General features: G+C 42.0%; 1 protein-coding gene across 2 annotated transcripts in view; it reads right to left on the bottom strand.

Moving 5' to 3' along the window:
• Positions 1 to 23617, bottom strand: part of AS3MT (arsenite methyltransferase) — a 171589-nt gene that overhangs the window by 105956 nt on the left and 42016 nt on the right. The window contains exons 3-5 of one of the 2 annotated variants that reach the window (XM_029610283.1): positions 17852 to 17906; positions 4542 to 4669; positions 348 to 498 (exon numbers count right to left, since the gene is read on the bottom strand). In XM_029610283.1, the coding sequence (XP_029466143.1) occupies positions 348 to 498; positions 4542 to 4669; positions 17852 to 17906 (334 nt within the window). The remainder of the gene's footprint in view (positions 1 to 347; positions 499 to 4541; positions 4670 to 17851; positions 17907 to 23617) is intronic. The other variant, XM_029610284.1, reaches the window with a different exon arrangement.

Here is a 23617-nt window from a genome sequence, read left to right as displayed (position 1 = left end):
TGACCCAAATACAGAGTCTTACAGTCAGAGAGACAACTTCAAGGTGAAACTTTGCTTGCTGGAGAAAGACAGAAAAAAATAAAAATGCAAACACCACTCATAGCATGTGTGAATATTCGAGTCCGTCAATCATTGTCTCACCTTCTTGCAGGTGTTCCTAAATGGCTATCCATTTATTTATAATTAAATGTATGCGCTGTTCACTCCATAAGGTATGAAATCCCAGTCCAGTGTGTAACCCATTAGCTTTCTAGTCCTGTGAGTCTTACTTAGAAAGCTGAAGTTCTGTTCTCTTCTAGCACGGAGGAGTAACAGATGAAACTACCACCACCACCACCATCTTGTACCTGCTCATCAGTCATGTCTATCCCAGTCACGTGTCCCTTCTCTCCGACAAGTTTACTGAGCATGTAGCAATCCCTGCCGCTCCCGCAGCCCAGATCCAGTATCCAAGAGTTCTCAAGACATTCCGGGACCACCAGACCGCAGCCGTAGTACCTGGTCATAAAACATCAGCTCAGTACAGTGTCAGCAAACAAGGAAGACCCTTCGGTAAAACTACTGCTACTGCAGTACTGACAATTTACACAGCATTCTTAAAGATTCAGGTTTTCTGAGTATTATGGTGTGAAAACTGTCCATTAGTAGATCCTGTAGCATTAACTAGTCTTGGATTAACTGCAAATTTCAAAGCCAAAAAAAATGTGCCTGTATTTTTTTTTTTTTATTGACAATTTTTATTGGTCTTCACATGTAAAATATACAAACAGTGAGACACTAGACAACCAACAAGTTATCAATGCAATATTAAACCCCCCCAACCCCCCCCCCCAACTGAGAGTACTGCAATCAAGAATATATAAACTGGAGTACATATAATACAGTCTTATTCTTAGACCACTGTAGCGAGCAGGTTATACATTAACAAGTCGTTTCTCATATAAAATACATGCACATAGACTCTATGACAGTTGATTCCTCCATGTCAGATAAGGATCCCATATTCTATAATATTTAGGCAAAGTATGATTTTTAATCGCAGTTAGCTTATAAAGATAGCAGTTATGGTCAAGTCGGGCTACCACTGCTTCCCTAGTAGGGAGGTCTGGTCGCTTCCAAAACAGAGCTAGCTCACACCTGGCTGCAAGGATGATTTTGTATTTAGTTTGTATTTAGTTAATTTTATTATGTATGTATTCATGTACATCGCCTAGGCCTTTCAGTGTTAGGTGATTAATAAATTTTATTAAATGAAAAAAAATGAAATGAAATGATTTGGTGTGTGAGTAACCATTGATAGTGAGGGACTGGTGGAGACACATTCAGTAAAACATGCTCAGGAGCTAGGGGAACCTCTAAGCCTAGAATACCTGCAACCAATTTTTGGGTGTCTTCCCAAAACATGTTCACTTTTCGACAAGTCCACCACATATGGAAGTAAGCGCTAGTCCCCCCACACTTTTTCCAACAATCGGCACTAAACGTTGGTACAATCTTCTGTATCCGAACAGGCGTCAAGTACCATCGCATTAATACTTGTGCCTGTATTCTAACCAAGGCACTGTGCAATGTTTAGTGTTTTCGCAGATGCTTTGCAGGTCGTGATACATTTTATTGGACAAACATAAGAATTATGCAAAGATACATTTTTTTTTTTAATTTTTAAATTTAGAAGTTTCAATATTTATAAGATACAATAGAGAGAAGGGTATTACCCATTCTCTTATGCTCATATGAATACAAAGAAAAAGAGACAATACATATTAATATTTCCAAGCAGGAATTTAGGTTAAGAATAGTTTTCCGCAGTAAAACTTGTTGTTACACCTCATCATAAATCCATTTTTAAACCCAATTTTAATTCTATGGGACATTTCAAGAGTGAGAGTCTAGGTATTGTCTTAACTGTTCAGGATAATTAAACAAATATCTATTACCTTGATAAAGGATTAGACAACGACAAGGAAATCTAAGAATGAATTTCGCTCCTCTCTGCACAGCTTCAGCACTCATTGAAATACATTTTCTCCGCCTAAGCTGTGTAGAGCGAGCAATATCGGGAAAAATTCTAAGAGGTTGCCCATAAAAATTTGATTTATAATTCCTGAAAAATAGTCTTAACACCGCATCTCGTTCAGTCAGAAATACAAATTGAACAATTAATGTAGCCCTAGTAGACACATTGGTTTCAATAGATTTCTCTAATATATCAGTTAAGTTCAATACTGATTCATCTTGTTGATCTACTTGCTGGTTTTCCCCTTCCCCTTGCCTCTGAGGTAAATAGTATATCCTAGCAAAAACAGGAATAGCTGATTCAGAAAATTTTAACACATTTGTCAAATATCTTTTAAACAAATCATTTGGGAAAATAAGGGGAATCTTAGGAAAATTAAGAACTCTAAGATTCAAATTTCTCAACTGATTTTCTAATAGTTCAAGTTTATCCGAATAAGTCTTTTCAGACCTAACCAAATTTAATTGAACTTTTTCAAATTCGGTAATTTTCTCTTCAGTTACTTTCACAGTTTCTAATTTCTCTACTTTCTGATACATTTCCTTATTTTGATTTAATACATCTTGAACTTTAAATGTTAAATCATTAATAGATTTTTGCATACTATGAATCATAATTCCTATATCTTCCAAGGAGAGCTTTTTTGAAGTCAGAGATAACTGTAGGGACTACTACCTTGACATTCCCATCTCTTTTTCCCATTTATTTATTTATTTCGGATATAGTTGCCTCTCCTACTTGGTAGGAAGAATTCCCTTCTCCTGGGACCACCGAGGAAACAGAAATCCTATCTGTTTCTCTCTGGGCTCCAGGTACTGGAGAATAAGGTAAATGTTCAAAGTTAATTTTTTCAGTCCTACCCGTTGGAGGCTCTGGTCTCTCTGGGGCACCGGGGCTCAATGATATTTCAATTTGCCCGGAACTCAGTTCCTGCTCCAAACTGAAAGCTCCAGTGGACTGTGCCGGTGCAGCTGATGGGGCTCTTCCAAAGCAATCTTCAATTTGCGGCTGACTCATGCTTAAAATAGTAGAGGCAATCTCTTTAAAACGAGCTTTCCTTTTTGTGTGTGGCATAATAGGACCAAATCTCAGTACTGAAATTAATCAATGAGAGCCACGAAATGAGTTGCTTTTAAGAAAACAACAAAGTTGCCTCAGAAGCTAGTAGTGTCTCCGTGGCCGCGAATCTTTAACAAAAAAGAAAACCAAATCAATCGTTCCAGGGTCTTCACCGTTCTTCACCGGGCTAAGCCGGGCAAAGCTGTGTGCGCTTCGGCGTCGCGCTGCGACGGCGGCAAATTTATATTCTAGACTCCTCCCTTTTAAGCCAGAACAGAGCTAGCAGAGAATTTGAGAATGAAGAGGCTTACCCACGCAACCTCAGGTAATTGTCCAAGCGGCAGCGTCTCAGCAATACCGGGGCAAATTTATATTCTAGACTCCTCCCTTTTAAGCCAGAACAGAGCTAGCAGAGAATTTGAGAATGAAGAGGCTTACCCAGGCAACCTCAGGTAATTGTCCAAGCGGCCGCAAAGATACATTTTATATAGGAGTTCTCAAGACCACAGGCATGCGACCTTCTTATTCGTCTGAAGTGGAGACCAATGTTGTTCTCCAAAGTTCATGTAAAACACCATCTTTGGATAGTACTTAAGCTGGTCTAATAACAGGTACCACAATGTGCAAAGAATCGAGTTTTGACCACAGCCTACTACATTAAAAAGTTAAGCGTTTATATTAAAGAGTTCTATTGTTCAGCCCATCAAATGTTTTCCTCCTGTGGCTGCGTCTGGCCCACGGAGGAAGATTTTTTTTCCTTGTGTGGCAGCAAGGCTGGTGGAATTTCCCATGCCCCACCAGTGGGAGATCAGGCAGGATCCAAGGCACATGAGAGACTCGTTGGCGGGAAGGCCAGGCCTCGCCAGTGGTAGAAGATTAGGTAGGGGACGATCAAGAGGATGCAGAGGTGTGAGAGGGTGAGTGGGGGAACTGAAGAAAGAGGAGAGGGGATTGAAAGAGAGAGTGAGGGGAGTGAGAATGAAAAGGGAAAGGGGGGAGTGACTGAAAGGAAAGGGGATGAGGGAGGGGAGGGGTTAAGACAGAAGGGAAAACAGAAGAGGGGAATGGGTGAGAAAGAGGGGAGGGATATGAATGAGATGAAGAGGAGGAAATTCCTCTCCCCACCACATTACACCTCTGCCCCCATCTCAGAAGGCAGAGGAGGAGGAAGATAAGAGGCAGAGTTGCCAATTTCTGCCAAATCTAAAAAGATTATTACTGATACTCTAGCTGCCACAGCCCTGGGAACCCTGCCTCCTATTTCAAATCATCAAAAGGACCATCCCAGCCCTCTTGTGATTTGAAATGTTTTATATGCCCCTTTCCTTAACAAATCTGGGGAGCCCCGAGTTAATGCTTCCAGTGTAAGAGGATTTTGTACTATTTCCAAATAAAAATAGCAGTGAAAAACATATTGCATTGGGGCTTAATGCATTTTCAGGTTTCTGAAGGATCAGCAGGTTACCTGGAGGCTATCTCCTTGTGCACATCTTTCAGTGCATCTCTGATGAAACTCGGAAGGGGAGAAGCAGGGGTGACGCAGGCATTGGTCTTCAGATCCTCCGATTTTTTCAAAATTACGCCATAATAATCCTGAGGCAGGGAAAAAAATGTCATAACACGGCTAACCAAAACTGCAATACTACTGCCAGAAAAATATATAACATATTTCTCCTTCCAGCCACAAGGAGAAGAGCATTTTAACAAAAATGCATCTTGTGGGTATATTTTATGCTGCAGATTTTTGTGATCTATCTCAGTTTGGTTTTGTGGTCTCTCACAAATGCATCATGATCAGCCAGCAATCTCTGAAATGAACCACCAGTGTCTCGCTGCTCATGTGTTCTCCTAAGGCGGCGTTTCCCAGCCTTCTCCTGCGAGGCACACCTATCCAAGTTGGGTTTTCAGGATTGCCACAATGAATATGTATGAGATAGATTTGTATGCACTAGGTCTCTAATGTATGCAAGTGTATCTCAAGAATATTGTGATGGGCATTATATTCCCATGCTGAAGGTGGCCTGTAAGGAAAACCTGGGAAGGAGATCCAGTATGTAAAAGAAATCTGAATAGGAGGTGGACTCCAACTTCCAGAAAGCACAGGAACTTCCCAGTCTTTGCCCTATTGAGAGGATGAGAGAGCCCAGGCTTGGTGGGAAAAGGGCAAGAGCTTGTCTGAAGGAGGGGGTGGGGTGGGGCAGGAACAGGAAGGAGCTTCACTAGAACCGGATGAAGAGACAGAGGAGATGGAGGTGGAGCTGCTGAGCAGCCCTGAGGACGAGCTGGAGCCGATGGACTTGGGAGATGAGTGGTAGAGACCTCCCTCCAAAAGAAGACACACACATGGAGACTGCAGATCAAGAGAGTGGGGTGGATGTAGTTGCAGCCATAGTGAAAGGGGAAACACAAACCCCAGCTGCAAAACTAAGAACCAGGGCCAAGCTTAGGATGTGCAGGAAGCAACTGTGAGCAGCGTGCAGAAGGATTAAGGCAAGCGGTGCTTTCTTATCGCATGAGTTTGAGACTGATGTGGTTTGATAAAGTAAAGCTATAGAGACTTTAAACTGCTGAGATAACCTGAAACTATGTGTGCTTAAGCCTAGCTCATCACCTGGAGTGATAGGATTTGAACCCATAGCTGTGACATTTTGGAAGGAATGGGGTAAGGTAAAGCTATAGAGACTGAAGTACTTGGCCTGGGAGCCTCCGAAGGTGGAACTGGGGAAGCTGCAAGAAGTCGGGCAGCAGGACCGTGGAAAAGCATCCCCGAGAGGATTAGTCAGTGGTTCAGTTTCTTATGTAACCAGAGAATTCCAGCCAGATTACGACTGGAAGAGTGGCTGGTCACACAAACCCGCAACAATATTCATTATGGATATCCTGAAACCTGACTGGTTAGGTGAGCTTCCAGGAGAGGAAGCTCACCTAACCAGTCCACACCACCCCTCAAAGTCCTCGTACAAGTCTGATTTTTAGGGTAGCACAGATATGCAAAGCATCCTGATTATTAGATCAACTGTATGCAGATGTATAGTTGTGCTCATAACTTTACATATCCCTGGCAGAATTTGTAAGATGTGTAGCATTTTAAGAAAACATGAGAGATCAGACAAAACACATCTTATTTTTAATGTGTGTTTCAAATTAAACTATTATGCATCAAAGAATAGCACAATTATTAAATAAACCATAGCAATAAGGAAAATAATAAAATAGTCCTGTTCAAAACTTCACACACCCTTGAATGTTTGGGCTGATAATATATACTCAAGTTGTCACTCACAGGATGAGATGGCAATGAAGGATAGGTATCCATACTTGTGTCTTGTTTGATTGTAATTAGTGTCTGTGTATAAATAGTCAATGAGTTTCTTAGCTCTTGAGAAAGCCATGTGAATTTGTTGGTTACTGAAGCATGAGGAAAGCAAAAGAATTGTCAAAGGATTTACTACTAAACATTTCTATAGCGCTACATAAGTAGTTCAACTTTATAAATCAGGAAAAGGATATAAAAAGATAGCCAAAGATTTGAAAATGCAAATCAGTACTATTCAAACTCTGATCAAGAAGTGGAAAATTATGGGCACTGATAATAAAGAAAGATTTCAAATACAACAGCCTGTAAAATTTGTCGGGATGCAAAGAAAAACCCACCAGCAACTTCTACTGAAATATAGGCTTCTCTGAAAAAGTGGTGTAGGTGTTTCAGCATGCATAATAAGGAGATATTTGAAGAAAAATGGGCTACATGGAAGCGCTGACAGAAAAAAGCCATTGCTGCACCAACACCACAAAACAGCCCGCTTATAATATGCCAAACAGCACCTAGAGAAGCCTCAAAACTTCTGGAACAAAATAATTTGGAGTGATGAAATCAAAATTGAACTTTATGGTCACAACCATAAATGCTATGTTTGCAGAGGAGTCAACAAGGCCTAGGAAAAGAAGCAACCATCCCTACCATGAAGCATGGAGGAGGATCTCAGCTGTTTTGAGGATGTATGGGCTACAGCGGCACAGGGAATTTAGCTGAAATTGATGGCACGATGAATGAACATAAGAACATAAGAAATTGCCAAACTGGGTCAGACCAAGGGTCCAGCAAGACCAGCAACCTGTTTCCAACAGTAGCCAATCCAGGCTACAAGAACCTGGCAAGTACCCAAACACTAAGCAGATCCCATGTTACCGATGCCAGTAATAGTATTAGCAGTGGCTATTCTCTAAGATAACTTGATTAATAGCAGTTAATGGACTTCTCCTCTAAGAACTTATCCAAACTTTTTTAAACCCAACTACACTAAATGCACTAACCACATCCTCTGGCAACAAATTCCAGAACTCAATTGTGCATTGAGTGAAAAAGAATTTTCTCTGATTAGTTTTAAATGTGCTACATGCTGACTTCATGGAGTGCCCCCTAGTTCTTCTATTATCCGAAACAGTAAATAACCGATTCACATCTCCCCGTTCCAGACCTCTAATAATTTTAAAGACCTCTATCATATCCCCCCTTAGCCATCTCTTCTTCAAGTTGAACAGCCCTAACCTCTTTAGCCTTTCGTCATTCCCCTTTATCATTTTGGTTGCCCTTCTCTGTACAGAATCTTATCAGAAAATACTGGAGGAGAATTGACATTCATCAGCCAGGAAGCTGTGCATAGGGTGCACTTGGACTTTCCAATATGACAATGATCCAAAACATAAGGTCAAGTCAACTCTCAAGCCTTCAAGTGGCTGCAGCAGAAGAAAGTGAATGTTTTAGAGTGGCCATCATAGTCTCCTGACCTCAACATTATTGAGTCACTTTCGGGCAAACTCACACATGCAGTTCATGCTAGACAGACAACCAAAGAATTTACAGTATCTGGAGGGTTTTTACCAAGCGGAAAGGGCAGCTTTACCACATGAGAAAATAAAGGGCCTCATTCACAACTATCACAAAAGACAGTTGGGGTGAGAATGGGAACAGTAGGGGGTTGCTGCAAGTTGAGGAAGGGCTGGCAACAAGCATCAACTTTGGATCAAAATTAGCTCAACCCACTGGTGCTCTGGATTCTGAGCAGGACGCCCACACAAAAGCGAGGTCAAAAAATTGCATCAAGGACGGGTTTCTGAACACCGGTAGAAAGACCAGAAAATTGTACTTTTGGGGGCGCTATTCCACCATCTGCCAAGATGGATGCTTGAGTGTTGAGCTCCTCACCTCTATAATTTTGTATCCAGTGCTAAAATCGATTATCCACATGATATCTGAACATCTTTACCCACTCACTTCTTTAAACTTTCTGATGGTGGCCAAAAGGAAGAAGGCTGACTTGAAGAGCAGGTCGAGAAGGCCATGGAGGATACCGGTGGCAAAGACAGAGAGAATATCTCACTCACTTCCTGTATTATCCTCAATACAGTGGACTTACCAACAAGAGACGAACTTCGGGGCTAGTTTCTCGACTTGCACTCCTACATGAAGCAACATAAGGGCGAGTTGCTTGCTTCCATCTCTGAGATTCATGAAGACCTGGCAGCACTAGGGGCTAGAGTGATGAGATAAGCACCAGGGGCGATGGACATGATGATGCCATCAATGCACTTAGGGGCCGATTTTAATTCCTACACACACGGGGTACATTTGGGCGCACTACCCGGCGCGCACAAATGTACACCCGATTTTATAACATGCGTTCCCTCCAAGGCTGCTCCGAAATCGGAGGGAACTTTTTTGGATCCCCCCCACCTTTCCCTCCCTTCCCCTATCTAACCCCCCCCCTCCCGGCCCTATCTAAATCCCCCCCTACCTTGTTCGATGGAGTTATGCCTGCCTCTGGCAGGCGTAACTTGCGCGCGCCGGCTGGCCAGGTCCCGACACAGGCCACTGTGTCGGGGCACTCGGCCACGCCCTGGACCGCAGACACACCCCCAGACCGCCCATTTTAGCAAGCTCCGGGACATACGCGTGTCCCGGGGCTTGAGCGTGCCGCCGAGCCTACGCAAAATAAGCTCGGCACGTGCAGGGGCAGATTTCCTCAGGTTATGCGCGTAACCTTTGAAAATCTGCCCCTTACTGCACAACAGAATCAAGTGCACCTTTACTATTTACTCTTAGCTGATAAAATCGAGGATTTAGAAAATCAATCACGGCATTGTAATCTACAAATCCAAGGAGGTCCCCAGAACGCCACATTGAACATATGCACATTCATACTTACCCATGGTGGCTCAGATTCTTCGGAACTAAATCCCGCTGCACAGAATATCCAGATTGAACGGGCCCATAGAGCTTTGTATCCCCGACAGGATAAGTGCCCTCGTGATGACATATTTTGCCTGCACAGCTATGTGCAAAAATCACTAATTTATGAATACGCGAGAAAAAAGGCTGAATTGCATCGGGAAAGCCATTCATTCCCTCTTCATTTTTAATGATCTGGTGCCTTCTATGTTATGTAAACGGTACGAGCTTCGAGAAGTGACGGCAGCGCTATGATCTGAAGGGGTGAGTTATCGTTGGACTTTTCCATTTAGTTTACAGTTTGCAAATCAAAGGAGTTACGCATCGTACTAAGACAGTCGCTGAAGCTGCCGAAGTGTTTAAACAGGCAAACCTGAATATCAACTTTCAGCTACCTAAAATGGCGCCAGAAACCTCGAAGCTGGATAACTACCTGAGATGGCACAGAGCTGGCAATGGTGGCAAACAGTTGCGGCGTCATTCCAAGGACTGAAGATCTGAGTTGTCTGATCAAGGCTGAAGGAGCTGGTGGACTCACTGTTTATGTTTCTCTCAACTCTCAGGGTTGTTCTCTATAATTCTGGTTATAGCCTTGACCGGTTCAGATGTCCTTTTTGTGTAACCATTTGCTTTTTGCAATACCTGTTTATTGTTATCTAGAGTGCATACACTAGGCTCTTTGTTTTGAAGTGATCTGGGCTTAAGACATAGTGGGTGCAATGGTCAGTTTATCTTTTTTCTTTTCATCACTGTTTATGTCAATGGAGGGGAGTTCTTTCTTAGGAAGTTCTTTGTTGGCAGATGTTTGGGTCCCCGGGAAGGAGTAGGATCCACCATTTTGGGAGGACGGTTCAGATTAGGGGTTTTGGGGACCACAGAGCAGTGCGTAATGTTATACTGTTACTACTGCTGCGTCAGTCTATTGATTTTCTCTTATTTGCTACTTTGTCGTTCATGGCATTGCCTTTGTGCTTATTTACTGCTCTTTTGCTATTTTTTTTTTCCTTTTTTTAATTTTATGGTCGTTAGAATTGTCTCCTTGAATGTTAAGGGCATTAACACCGCTTGAAAGCGCTACTTATTGGATCAGGAGCTCGCTTCCCAGAAAGCGGTTATTGCACTGATACAGGGAACTCACTTGCACAAGCACCATGAACACCTGCTATCTGTATCTTCTTTCCTCCCATAAGTTTCTTGCAGCTAGTTCCCAGGGGTCCAGGTATGCTGGGGTGGTTATATTGCTTTCTCATATCCTAGTTTTTGAGCTGCTTTTTCAGCTAGCAGATTCTAATGCCCGGTTTTTATTGGTTAAGAAAAAAGGTGGGGAGGGACATCTTCACCTTTGCCACTGTATATTTCCCTAACTCAGATAAATCTTCCTTTTTAAAGGTCTTGGATAACCTCCTATTGATTCATGCAGAAGGGACTATAATAGTGGTTGGGGACTTTAATTTTACTAGGAATCCGACTACAGATCATTCTTCCTCTTTCCCTGCCCTCTTACAGGAAACAAGGAGGTTGCTATCCTCTTTTATATCACAATGGAGGTTTGCTGACATTTGGCGACAGTGTTATCCCAAAGCTCACACTTATAACTTTTATTCTTCTCCCCTCGGGACCTACTCCCGTCTTGATTATTTTCTCATATACAAGACCATACAGAACCAAGTGTTGGGAGCAGGGATAGGGAATATTACATGGTCTGATCACGCACCTATCTGGGTGGATGTTCAGTTTCATGGTATGGATAAGGGTCTCCTTTTTTGGCAGTTAAATGAAAGCTTATTGAAGGACGAGTCCGTTTCTCTGAGTAAACACTTACAAGAATACTTTAAGATAAATTCCCTAGCAGAGACCTCTTCAGCGTGCTCTAAAGCAGTGGCAAGAGGGTTTCTTATTTCACAGGCATCTTTTTGTAAAAAGGAGCAGGAAAAACTCTTCCATGGCCCATATATCTCATCTTTCAAGGTTACATATGAATAGTCAATCTCTTTCTGTGTATAAACGATTATCTCTTGTTAGGACTGAGCTTCAGACACTTGATGATGACTCCCTGAACTATAAATTGGAGATTCTTAAACAATACTTTTATGAAGGGGGAAACAAAGCTGGGTAGCCAGACGTTTGAAGGCCTTTTATTCCCAGGGATCTATAGCTAAAAGTAAGAACCTTCAGGGGGACCTAGTGTCCACTTCCTCTTGTATAAGGGAGTGTTTTATTCAATTTTATGCGACTCTATATGGCAAATATGAGAACATTGTGGATCTTGAGACTGATTATTACCCTAACTCTGTTTCGCTGTCTATGGAACAATAGGCTTATCTGGATAGCCCCATTAGCACGCCTGAGGTCATGAATGTGATTAAGCAGTTGAAAGCGGGAAAATCACCTGGCTTGGATGGATTCTCGAGTGGGTTTTATAAGCAGTACCGGTATCTCCCTTAACTGATTTGTTTAACTGTATTAAGGAAGGGGGCTCTTTTGCCATATCTTCCAATGTAGCAGGAATATCAGTTATAGCCAAACTAAGTAGGGATCCAATGCAAAATGGATCTTACCAGCCAATCTCATTGATCAATTTGGATTTGAAGATCTTAGCGAGAGTTCTCGCTGAAAGGCTGAACAATATCTTGCCCGCTTTAGTACATTTTGATCAAGTGGTCTTTGCTCCAGGCTGAATGGTGGCCAATAATGTCCGCAAAATAGTTGATCTCATTCGGTGGGTCCAAAAGGAATATATTCCAATCTATCTTATTATCCATTGATGCTAGAAAAGCGTTTGACCTGGTCCACTGGTCCTTTTTATTTAAAACCTTGAATAAAATGTGCTTTGGACCCTTTTTCCTTCAATGGCTAATGAAGCTCTATGATTCACCACAGGCCAAAGTTAAGATTAACAGAGGATATCGGGCTTGTTTCAGCATTGGGAGGGGCACAAGACAGGGATACCATTACCCCCCTTACTGTTTGCACTATTTTTGGAAACTTTTACTGCTAGGGTTCATTCTTCCCAACTAATTGCGGGAATCAGGGTGATTTTCATTTTAAAGCTTTCCTTTTTGCGGTTGACATTATGCTCACCCTCTCTGATCCTGCTATTTAAAAGGTGTCGTCGATGAACTAGACTGATTTAGCACAGTTTCGGGACTCAAGATTAACTTTGATAAGTCTGAAATTTTGAATATCAATTTGACTGAATCTGAGGTGGGCAAACTTAAACAGCTATTCCCATTCAGATGGGCTAAATGTGCCCTCAAATATTTGGGAGTTCATCTTGGTCCTTGTGTTTCTGACCTCTGTTCCCTAAATTATATTCCTCTTCTACAGGCGATAGACCGTGACTTGGGGAGGTGGTCCAGGGATACTTTTTCTTAGCTGGGATGTAAAGCCATCATTAAAATGAATGTCCTTTCTCCCTTCCTTTATCTGTTTTCTACTAAGAACATAAGAACATAAGAAAATGCCATACTGGGTCAGACCAAGGGTCCATCAAGCCCAGCATCCTGTTTCCAACAGTGGCCAATCCAGGCCATGAGAACCTGGCAAGTACCCAAAAACTAAGTCTATTCCATGTAACCATTGCTAATGGCAGTGGCTATTCTCTAAGTGAACTTAATAGCAGGTAATGGACTTCTCCTCCAAGAACTTATCCAATCCTTTTTTAAACACAGCTATACTAACTGCACGAACCACATTCTCTGGCAACAAATTCCAGAGTTTAATTGTGCGTTGAGTGAAAAAGAACTTTCTCCGATTAGTTTTAAATGTGCCCCATGCTAACTTCATGGAGTGTCCCCTAGTCCTTCTACTATCCGAAAGAGTAAATAACCGATTCACATCTACCCGTTCTAGACCTCTCATGATTTTAAACACCTCTATCATATCCTCCCTCAGTCGTCTCTTCTCCAAGCTGAAAAGTCCTAACCTCTTTAGTCTTTCCTCATAGGGGAGTTGTTCCATTCCCCTTATCATTTTGGTAGCCCTTCTCTGTACCTTCTCCATCGCAATTATATCTTTTTTGAGATGCGGCGACCAGAATTGTACACAGTATTCAAGGTGCGGTCTCACCATGGAGCGATACAGCGGAAACGCCTCCCCTAAGGTGGCTTGGCTAACTCTTTTTCAGCCCAAGTTATGGGGAGGACTTGGGGTTCCCAACTTATTTTGGTATTTTGGGGCCTCCCAACTGAGGGCACTGATAAATATACATAGATAGGCGGCTATAAAACAATGGGTTTTATTAGAACAAGCCTTAGTTGGGGAGATGCCTCTATCTGCCATGCCCTGGCAACCAAGATCTTCTTGGCAGCCGCTCTTAGGCTTTCCATCGTCATTGCAAGTAACTCTGAGAGTTTGGTTTCAATGGCAGTTGTTACTGGTTGATAAAAACTCTTATTTTCTTCATTCCCTTTTCACAACATAGCTTTCCTAGTTGATCTATGCTCTCCAATTTTTACTAATTGGCTGGCTTCCAGTATCTCTCGCATTGAGCTTCTATTTGTACAGGGGAAGCTTTTGCCTATTGATGCTTTGAAAGAGCAATATGGATTGAGAAAGGCGGACTTCTTGGCTTATGCACAACTTATCTGGTATAAATTGTTGAGAGAAAATAACAGAATCCCCTTAACATTACACAAAACACATATTATGTGTGTTATTTAACTGGAGTTTATAATAATAAAAAATTGTTTGGAATAAGAATATTATATTTGATACATTGTGTTGTAATTGAAAAGTATACATGCAAATTTATGTATATAAATTTAAGATACATGACGGATATTGTAAAGATGAAGAGATCCCTATAATATGCGTTTTATGCACAACTTAAACATTTTTTAGATTCTTTGATGCGAGTAGATACTCTTTGCCGGACCAGATCACTATTTGAAACTACTGCCAACAAGCAGATAACATGCGTAGCCTAGTTTCTAAGGTATACAGTATTCTTAACAGGTGCTTTTCTGAACTCGCTAACCATTTACGAGATTGGGATCATTATTTGGGGCTCCCCTTGAGCACCGAGGACTGGGATCTAGTTTTCTTGTACGCTAGCAAATCTCTATTTCTGCCACATTACAAAAGTACTGTTATAAATTACTGTATTGTTAGCATTTAATACCAGTTCATTTCCACTGTATATTTCTTCCAGTCTTGCAAGGTCCTCCTGCAATGTATCACAATCCACTTGTGATTTAACTACTCTGAATAATTTTGTATAATCTGTAAATTTGATAACCTCACTCGTCGTATTCCTTTCCAGATCATTTATATATATTGAAAAGCACCGGTCCAAGTACACATCCCTGAGGCACTCCACTGTTTACCCTTTTCCACTGAGAAAATTGCCCATTTAATCCTACTCTCTGTTTCCTGTCTTTTAACCAGCTTGTAATCCACGAAAGGACATCGCCTCCTATCCCATGACTTTTTAGTTTTCTTAGAAGCCTCTCATGAGGGACTTTGTCAAACGCCTTCTGAAAATCCAAATACACCACATCTACTGGTTCACCTTTATCCATATGTTTATTAACCCCTTCAAAAAAATGAAGCATGCCATTCTACAAGAAAACTCTCCGCTGTCAGATTAGTCCCCCTGATGCAGGGAAACTGAAATGCCAGCTGATATCGAGGTTTTGTTTTTTCTACTTTCATGCTGATTTTTCTGAACGTTATGTTGTTTTTAGATGCATACTAAAAAAATATATATAAAAAATTTGTTTTTTAAATGACTTGGTTTCTGAACACTACTCTGACTATCCTCAAATCTTCTTTGGGTGGATGATTGCGAGGTCCAGGCAACCACCTTTCATTTGTTTCCCGGCTTGCTAACACCCTTATCCACATTGAAATTATCTTTGTTCCTAAATAATACGTGGATGTTTTTTTGACATGGGGTGGATTTTAAAAGGATTTACGCGCATAAGCGCTCCTGTGCACGCTGAGCCTATTTTGCATAGGCGACGCGCGCAAGCCCTGAGACGAGCGTATGTCCCGGGGCTTTGTGAAAGGGGCGGGGGCGGGACCGAGGCCTCCGGCACAGTGGCTGTGCTGGGGGATTGCGTGCCGGCAGCTGGCCGGCGCAAGTTACACCTGCCAGAGGCAGGCGTAAATAACAAAATAAAGGTGGGGGGGATTTAGGTAGGGCTGGGGGGCAGGTTAGATAGGGGAAGGGAAGGTGGTGGGGGGGGGGGGCGGAAGAAAAGTTCCCAGTTTTGGAGCGGCTTCAGAGGGAACGGGGGAACGCCATCGGGGCTCCCCTAGGGCTCAGTGTGGACCCCCTTGTGCTCGCCGACCCTAGATTTTATAACATGCGTGCGGCTGCGCACGCATGTTATAAAATCGGGCGTACATTTGTGTGCGCTGGGTAGCGCGCACAAATGTAGGCCACGCGCCCAGGTTCTAAAATCTGCTCCATAGTGTTTTGGCTCCTGTTCTTTTTGTGGGTTTGGATATTCTTATATACGGGACACATTGGGATTTGTGTTTCGTAGCCAATATTCCTGTACAGATTGAGGAGGACATTGTAAAAGATTACCCCGTGGTGCTCTGGATCAGTATTGTACCTTCTTCACGTATTTACAACAATAAATATTTGTTTGGACACTAACACAGTGACTCCACTGACTTTATTTGGCACCTCCAGCTTCCACTGGGATATACATCTATCTCTCCCCAGGGACCATAACATAACAAGGGACACTTAAGCCACCCTTAGCACTGAGGGCCTTGGAAATAAATTCCCCCCCCCCCCCCACTCGACAAAGAATCCAGACCCTGAAAAGAAAAGATTGTGCAACAGTTAGCAATCTGCACCCGGGGATGGGGTTACATTAAAAACTAAGGGCCGGATTTTACAAGCCCTGCGCGAGTAAATCCGGCCGGATTTGCGCGCGCAGGGCACTCGCATGCCGGCACGCCTATTTTGCATAGGCCGCGGGAGCGCGCAGGTCCCGGGGCTTCGTAAAAGGGGCGGTTCAGGGCGAGTCCGGGGGCGTGGCGCCGGCCCAGGGGCGTGGCCGAGGCCTCCGGACCAGCCCCCGGTCGGGTGATGGCGCGCCAGCAGCCTGCTGGCGCGCGCAGATTTACGCCTGCTTCCGGCAGGCGAAAATCTGCCAACAAAGGTAGGGTGGGTGGCAGAAGGGGAGGGGAGGCGGAAGGAAAGTTCCCTCCGAGACCGCTCCGAAATCGGAGCGGTCTCGGAGGGAACAACCTGCACATTGGAGTTGGATTAAGTAGCCATAAGAGGCTTCTTTATATAGCCCAGTATTGGCACTTTATGAGGTTTCCCCAGTTCAAAATACATACTTTCATTTTCTAGCCAGACTTTTGAATTTAACTTTTGAACAGGACCATGTTATTATTTCCTTTATTGCTATGGTTTGTTTAATTATTGTGCTATTCTGTGATGCATAACAGTTTAATTTGAAACACATTAAAAATAACTGACATGTTGTCTGTTCTCTCATGTTTTCTTAAAATCCTACACATCTTACAAATTCTGCCACGGGTAGGTAAATTTATGAGCACAACTGTATCTCATAAATATTCATTGCAGCTATACAATGAGGGAGGAGGAATAGCCTAGTGGTCAGAGCAGTGGGCTACGAACCAGGAGACCAGGGTTCGAGTCCTGCTGTTGCTCCTTGTGACCTTGGGCAAGTCACTTTACCCTCCGGGTACAAACTTAGATTGTGGGGATAGGGAAACCTATGTGATATCTCATCTCAGATTGAATGTCAGTGTATAAAATATAAAAAAAATATATAAATACTGACAACTACCACATCTGTTTTGGGCTTTTGAGGACTGAATTTGAGAGCTTACTGCCTCAACGTGATCACTGCAATATAGCTAAAAAGCGGCTCTGCTAACTGACCTGCAAAACAGAAAAATGTTTTGCAGGTCAGTTAGTAGTGACAGCACTACAATCTTAATTATCTTAGGGGGTAATTTTCAGCCAGTGTAAAGTGTATAGGTGCTTTTTACCTACAGACTTTACACTGGATTTCAAAGCAAAAGCAAGTACACAGGTGTCTTTTCAAATAGCAACTTATTCTATCATACTATTTTGTTTTTTTATGGGCAGACTGATAACAGCATAGTTTTATCTCAGCCCAACTGCACTGTATACAGCAACCCAGAATGCTATCTCCGTCCATGAAATCAACGGGACTGGAGGAGCAGCTTAGCGATTAGATCCTTCACACACGAAGACCACAAACTTTGTCTCAGGTCGCCCAAACTAAAGAAGATTGGATTTGATGTGCTCCAGCTATACTGGAGGATGACTTGGGTGTATGAGAATAGGATGAAGTGCAGCCAAAGCAAACAAAGGAGGCACCACATTGGGATGGGGGCAGGCAAGAATCAAAGCAAGATATGGTGCAGCTCCAGCGAAATTCTGCTTAGGGTAGTGGATAAAATACCAGGGCTTAATGGAGAGCAATGCCTAGGCTCTCCTATCAATGGGAACACGTGTGGGTGGGTATGCAAGAGTTGTCCTCACTGACTACAGTAAATCAGCAAACTAAGAGAAGTATTACCTTGACATTTTTGTGTATTTCTTGTCCTTGACCGTGAGAGTCAGATGCAGCTGCACTACACATTAAAAAAAAACAAAAAAAAAAAACCCAAAGATTAAAATGCTAGAATTATTACTATTCATTTATGTACAATGAAAACATGTTTTCTGCACTCTCTATCTGCCAACAAATATCCTCTCTAACTACCATTATTAAAGTCATACTGGAGTCAAAACGTTCCTGCACAACATACGACAAGTCATTGCTCAGCAAGGAAAAAAGAGACAACCAGTAATTAAAAATAAGCACTCACAATGGCCATAACAACAATAATCTCCTCTGGTCAGGTCTTCACCATTTGCAATGTGCCGGGAATGTGATGTGACCGAACTTCTGGAAGCTTCTGACTTTTAATCAATCCTAGTTTTTTGAACTTGTAGTACATTTACAAGCAGAAGCTTCAAGACATCGGGCGGGAGGAGGAGGAGATGTCCAAAACCCAGAACTGTCCACAAACGTCTCTCTCCAAAAACTGCATCACATCCCATCCCTGGAGAGGCAGTGCAGAGTGCTTGTGAATCCATGACTTCATTAGAGCTTCAAGTGGATTCTCTAACATGGCCAAGATGCGTAAAAATGTCAGTGAACATTCCAGTTAAAAAAATATATATATATAAATAGCATGCCAATAAGCAAGATGTGCACGCAACAAAAAAAAGAGTCATGATATAATTTGGTACCATTTAAAAACATACAGTGTTCACTGCACAGTGAAGGAAGGAAAAAAAAACAACGTTACAATTAACCATAGGGAATCACAAATCAACAATAACGAAGCAAAAGGTCTCCTAACAGGTTTCAAGACAGGCCACCCAAGCCTGGCTAGGAAAAGACAAAAAAACCCAACAAAATGAGTGAGGTAAAAGGGCCTGTTTATTCAAGTCTTCTGAGATATCTAAATTTTCACTTCTTGTAGCATCTTTGGCCATTAAAATCCATATCAGTTAACTTTCTTGGGTTTTGTGTTTTTACTGAATTCACTAGAATTGTATAGACAAGTTCCTTGTCCATATGATGCAACATAGTTTATCTGATGATACGGCAAAGAAGACTACAATTACAGCGCCTGAGATTCATAATGATCTACAGGTTTCCAGATTTCCTGAAATCTTCCAAGTCAGTAATATGTTTCAGCTGCAACCGCTTCATGTTTGTAAGTCAAGCATTCTATACTTCATCAAGCACATCTCTCTAGGAAGGAGCTATCCTTCTAGTAGCTCTGGATGAGTTTTCAAGGCAAGGATAGTAAAATATGTATTACAGGTAGAAATATCTTCCATAATTGCAGCTGATCTCCAAATAATAATTTGAAATGAAAGCTCACATTGGCTATTTAATACATCCCCTAACCCTTCCCCATATCCCATCCAAAACGTCATTCTACTGTTACAGAAATGTAACATACTGGACATGAGAAGGTCCCTGTCTGTGCGTGGCAGAGCCAACACTTATCTTGCTGAGCCCCAGAGATTTTTTTAGTGGTGTCCAGTTTGCCCTATGAGCTATAAAATGCAGCATCTGAGTGACATAGACCTCACATCACACAATGACTTACAGCCCATTGCATGAGCTCCATATAGGCCCCTAAGTCATTTTCCTGTACTCTATCTCTTGGCAACTCCCAGTAAGTGCAGTTTGTAAACACTATGGAAACCTGAAGCCATTTTAGATGATGTCATATCAGTGATTTTTCTACAAAAAAATACAATCGTCCACCTCTTAATCATACTTGTCCATCTCTCTGTATATGTCTCTTAATTATACTTGCCTGTGTCAGCCTGAAGTGAAGCACATTTTTACTCAAGATTAGTCTAGATTAAGAGCATCCATTTTATTTTATTTAATAAAATGTACTAATCACCTTCCAGATTCCAAAAGAATCGTCCAAAGTGATGTACAAACCTAAAAACCACCAATATCATAAATATAAAACAAGAATATCACATATAAAAACAATATAACAATACACATATCCACTCCACCTTGTGTAATTTACAGTAGCTGTGCATCAAATAATCATGGTAAAAAACAAGACAATCTTACACTCTTCCCACCTTTAAAACCATTAGCCAAGTTTTTAATTTCTTTCTAAAGCGCATTAACTGTTTCCCACCTCATTTCCAATGGTTTGGCACAGCCATGGAAAAGGCCCTATTCTGAAGTCTAAACTGACAAAATTCCTTCACCAAAAGGAAGCTGAGGCTGATGGTGATATTGCAGCCTCAATGATACCTTAGGTCTAGCCCACTGCAATCGATTACTCATATGCGGTGACAGGGTCTCAAAATTTTAAATGCCAACACTAGAATTTTAAATTTGCATTGCAGCCTGACAGATAGGAACGGAGTCACCGGTATCCGTCTTGAGCAACCCTTAATTCTAGCTGCCATATTCTGGATTACTTATAGATGCCGAGTGACAGCCCCTCTAAGCCCCAGTAGACAGCATTACAGTAATCAATTACAGCTATCACCAGAGCATAGACCACAGAATGTTAGGAATTATTAGGAAGGAAATGGTTAATAAAATGGAAAATGTCATAATGCCTCTGTATCGCTCCATGGTGAGACCGCACCTTGAATACTGTGTACAATTCTGGTTGCCACATCTCAAAAAAGATATAGTTGTGATGGAGAAGGTACAGAGAAGGGCGAACAAAATGATAAAGGGGATGGAATAGCTTCCCTATGAGGAAAGGCTGAAGAGGTTAGGGCTGTTCAGCTTGGAGAAGAAATGGCTGAGGGGGGGATATGATAGAGGTGTTTAAAATCAAGAAAAGTCTTGAATGAGTAGGTGTGAATCGGTTATTTACACTTTCAGATAATAGAAGGACTAGGGGGCACTCCATGAAGTTAGCAAGTAGCACATTTAAGACTAATCGGAGAAAATTCTTTTTTACTCAATGCACAATTAAGCTCTGGAATTTGTTGTCAGAGAATGTGATTAGTGCAGTTAGTATAGCTGGGTTTAAAAAAGGTTTGGATAAGTTCTTGGAGGAGAAGTCCATTACCTGCTATTAATCAAGATGACTTAGGGAATGGCCTCTGCTATTACTGGCATCAGTAGCATAGGATCTTCTTAGTGTTTGGGTACTTGCGGCCTGGTTTGGGTTCTGTTGGAAACAGGATGTTGGGTTTGATGGACCCTTGATCTGACCCAGCATGGCAATTTCTTATGTTCTTATGTTTTTAAAGCTTGAAAACTAAAAAATGGTCTTAGCTGCCTAACAAACCTAAATCGGACAAAGGCAGGCTTAACTACTGCTGAAACCTGGGGCTCCAAATTCAAATGGCCATTTAATCTGGTGCCGAAAGATTTCACAACATCCACTGCTGTTAAATCTAACTCCTCAATAACCAAGTGGCATCTCTCTAAGCCTTCTCCAATTTGAAGTATCTCTGTCTTCTGAGAATTTAAAAACATCTAACTTCTCTTTGGCCATTACTCATTGCACTCAAGCATGCTGTAAACAGTTATAGGCCAGATGAAACATCCTGTCCCAAAGTTATCTATATCTGATGTCCTCTCCATAAATATGAGATACAAAACTAAAGGAGCAAATTGGACTTCCAATGATAACGCAGTGCTAAGCAGAGGTCACAAGCCTGTGCTCCCGAGTCTGCAACGGCAAATATCTTATTTTTGGCATCTTTCTTTTTGGAACCCAGTTCAATTGATTCATTTTTTACACTATGCCATCTCACATGGACAATTTTGTCATTTGGAAGATGCAGGACACGTTAAGCAGACAGAAAAGAGCCTGTACAGAAAAGGCCACTACAACTATTGAAGACAAGATGGCACCGGAAAATATGTGCTGTCAACTGCTGCATTGTTTGCCTAGAAGCCATTTGCCTGTGTAGTTGGTGGACATTGTTTTCTCAGGTTGGTGGGGGTTCCCATTTGAAAGTGCTGCGCTGGCCTCTCCCCCTCCGTGTCACCGTGGACTTTCCTCTAAAGGCCTGCCGGGTGCTGGGGTGCACGTCTCAGTCACGCACACAAAGGAGCGTGACTAAGGAACATGCTCCTTTGGACGCCCTTGTGCCTTGGGGTGCTGATGTCTTTGTACTTTGTAAGTCTGTGTGATTTTAACCTTTTATTGGGAATTTGCCTGTGCTTACGTTCCTTGTTGTTTTTATTTCTTTTGCAGCTTGTGTTTGGAGATTCTTTTGTAAGCTCGGTCAATTTGTGTTCTCCTCCTGAAATGGGCCGCTACAGACTGTTACAGGTCTACCCTGAATCGTGGTACAGAAAGGCCTTTCTGCAATATCCCTGTTACTTGTAGTTAATGTTGTGATAGGCTATGCCAGTCCTTAGTCAACCTTTCTGTACTGCCAGTAAATGATAAAATGATCCGTAAGAAAATTCCAGTTGTGGTAGATTTTCTCAAAGATGAGGCCTGGACCTATTGGGTATTGCTAAGTCATGAATGTTACCCTCAGATACAATTCTGCTGAACCAACTTGGCCAATTATACAGTTTTTTCAAAACCACACCTTAAGAAAAGAGGTAGAGGATTACTTATTGTTACCAAACTTTTTTTGCAACTCATTGCTGTTAGCTCTGAGGATATTTCTCCCCTAGAGTTTCTTTACTTATCATCTTCTTTAAAATGGAGTATTGGCCTAGTACACTCTCCTCTGGGCTGCCTAGGTAGTCTCTCATCATTTGTCGCCTGCCTTCTTTCTGTCAAGGCTGATGTAAAGAATGATATTATTTTAGGAGATTTCAATGTGCATATGGATATCTGTCCTCCATTTTTCTTCTGCATGGATTTCGTTTTAATCATGCAGGCCATGGGATGGCTTTGGTTGTTCAATACCCCGTCTCAAAGTGGGACACACTTTGGATTTAATCTTTGTTCCACGTCATAGGAAGCTTCCTTATTCTTGATGTATCTCCTGTTACGAGGTTCCTTGGACTGATCATTTTGTAATTTCCTGTTCTCTTAAGAATTTAGACCTGTTTTCCAGATGCCCTCCTTATACAAACTATTGGGAGACGAGCCCCATTGATCCTGACGATCTGCACTCTAAGTGGCTTCTTTCAGCTGGTGATGCTGAAAGCCTAACTTATCATTGGCAGGCTTCATTACATACGGCTTTGGGCAGTTTGACCCCTATGAAATCTCTAGTGGTTCACCGGCATAAAACTTGCCCTTGGTATTACCAAGCCTTGAGAGACATGAAATGGATATGTCATGTTACTGAGTATCAATGGTGGAAAGATAAATCAGATTCCAACTATAAATCCTATTGTTCTCAGTTAGACATTTACAAAAAGGGCTATAGATCATGCAAGTGGACTTGGCTTTCCTCCCAGATTGCTGATCTGTTCAGAATTGTCCATTCCCTAGTTACCCCTCTCATAGGTAATTCTCTCACTACCTCACAGTCCATGTATGAGACTTTTGCCTCATTCTTTTCTAAGAAAATTTCTCAGGCAGTCGATACTTTTTCAGCTACAGTCCTCAGTGTTACTGCTACCATGTCATTCTCCCTCATCATGCCGGGGTGCGTTTCTACTCATCTCTTCCTTGGTGGGATCTTCCATTCTCAACCAAATGAAGGAATGTTTTTGTAGTTTTAATTCTTGTTGTACTGCAACTCTTAAGGTGTTACACCTTGAAGTGAACCATATCATTTGTAATCTAGCAAATGCCTCGCTATTAGAAGGAGAAGTTCCCTCTAAGCTGAAAGCAGCTATAGTAAGTCTGTTTAAAAAAAA

The sequence above is a fragment of the Rhinatrema bivittatum genome, chromosome 7 (genome assembly GCF_901001135.1).
Source record: "Rhinatrema bivittatum chromosome 7, aRhiBiv1.1, whole genome shotgun sequence".
NCBI classification, from domain to species: domain Eukaryota; kingdom Metazoa; phylum Chordata; class Amphibia; order Gymnophiona; family Rhinatrematidae; genus Rhinatrema; species Rhinatrema bivittatum.
The sequence above is the reverse complement of the archived record's forward strand: the minus strand, read 5'-3'. Positions and strand labels throughout refer to the sequence as shown.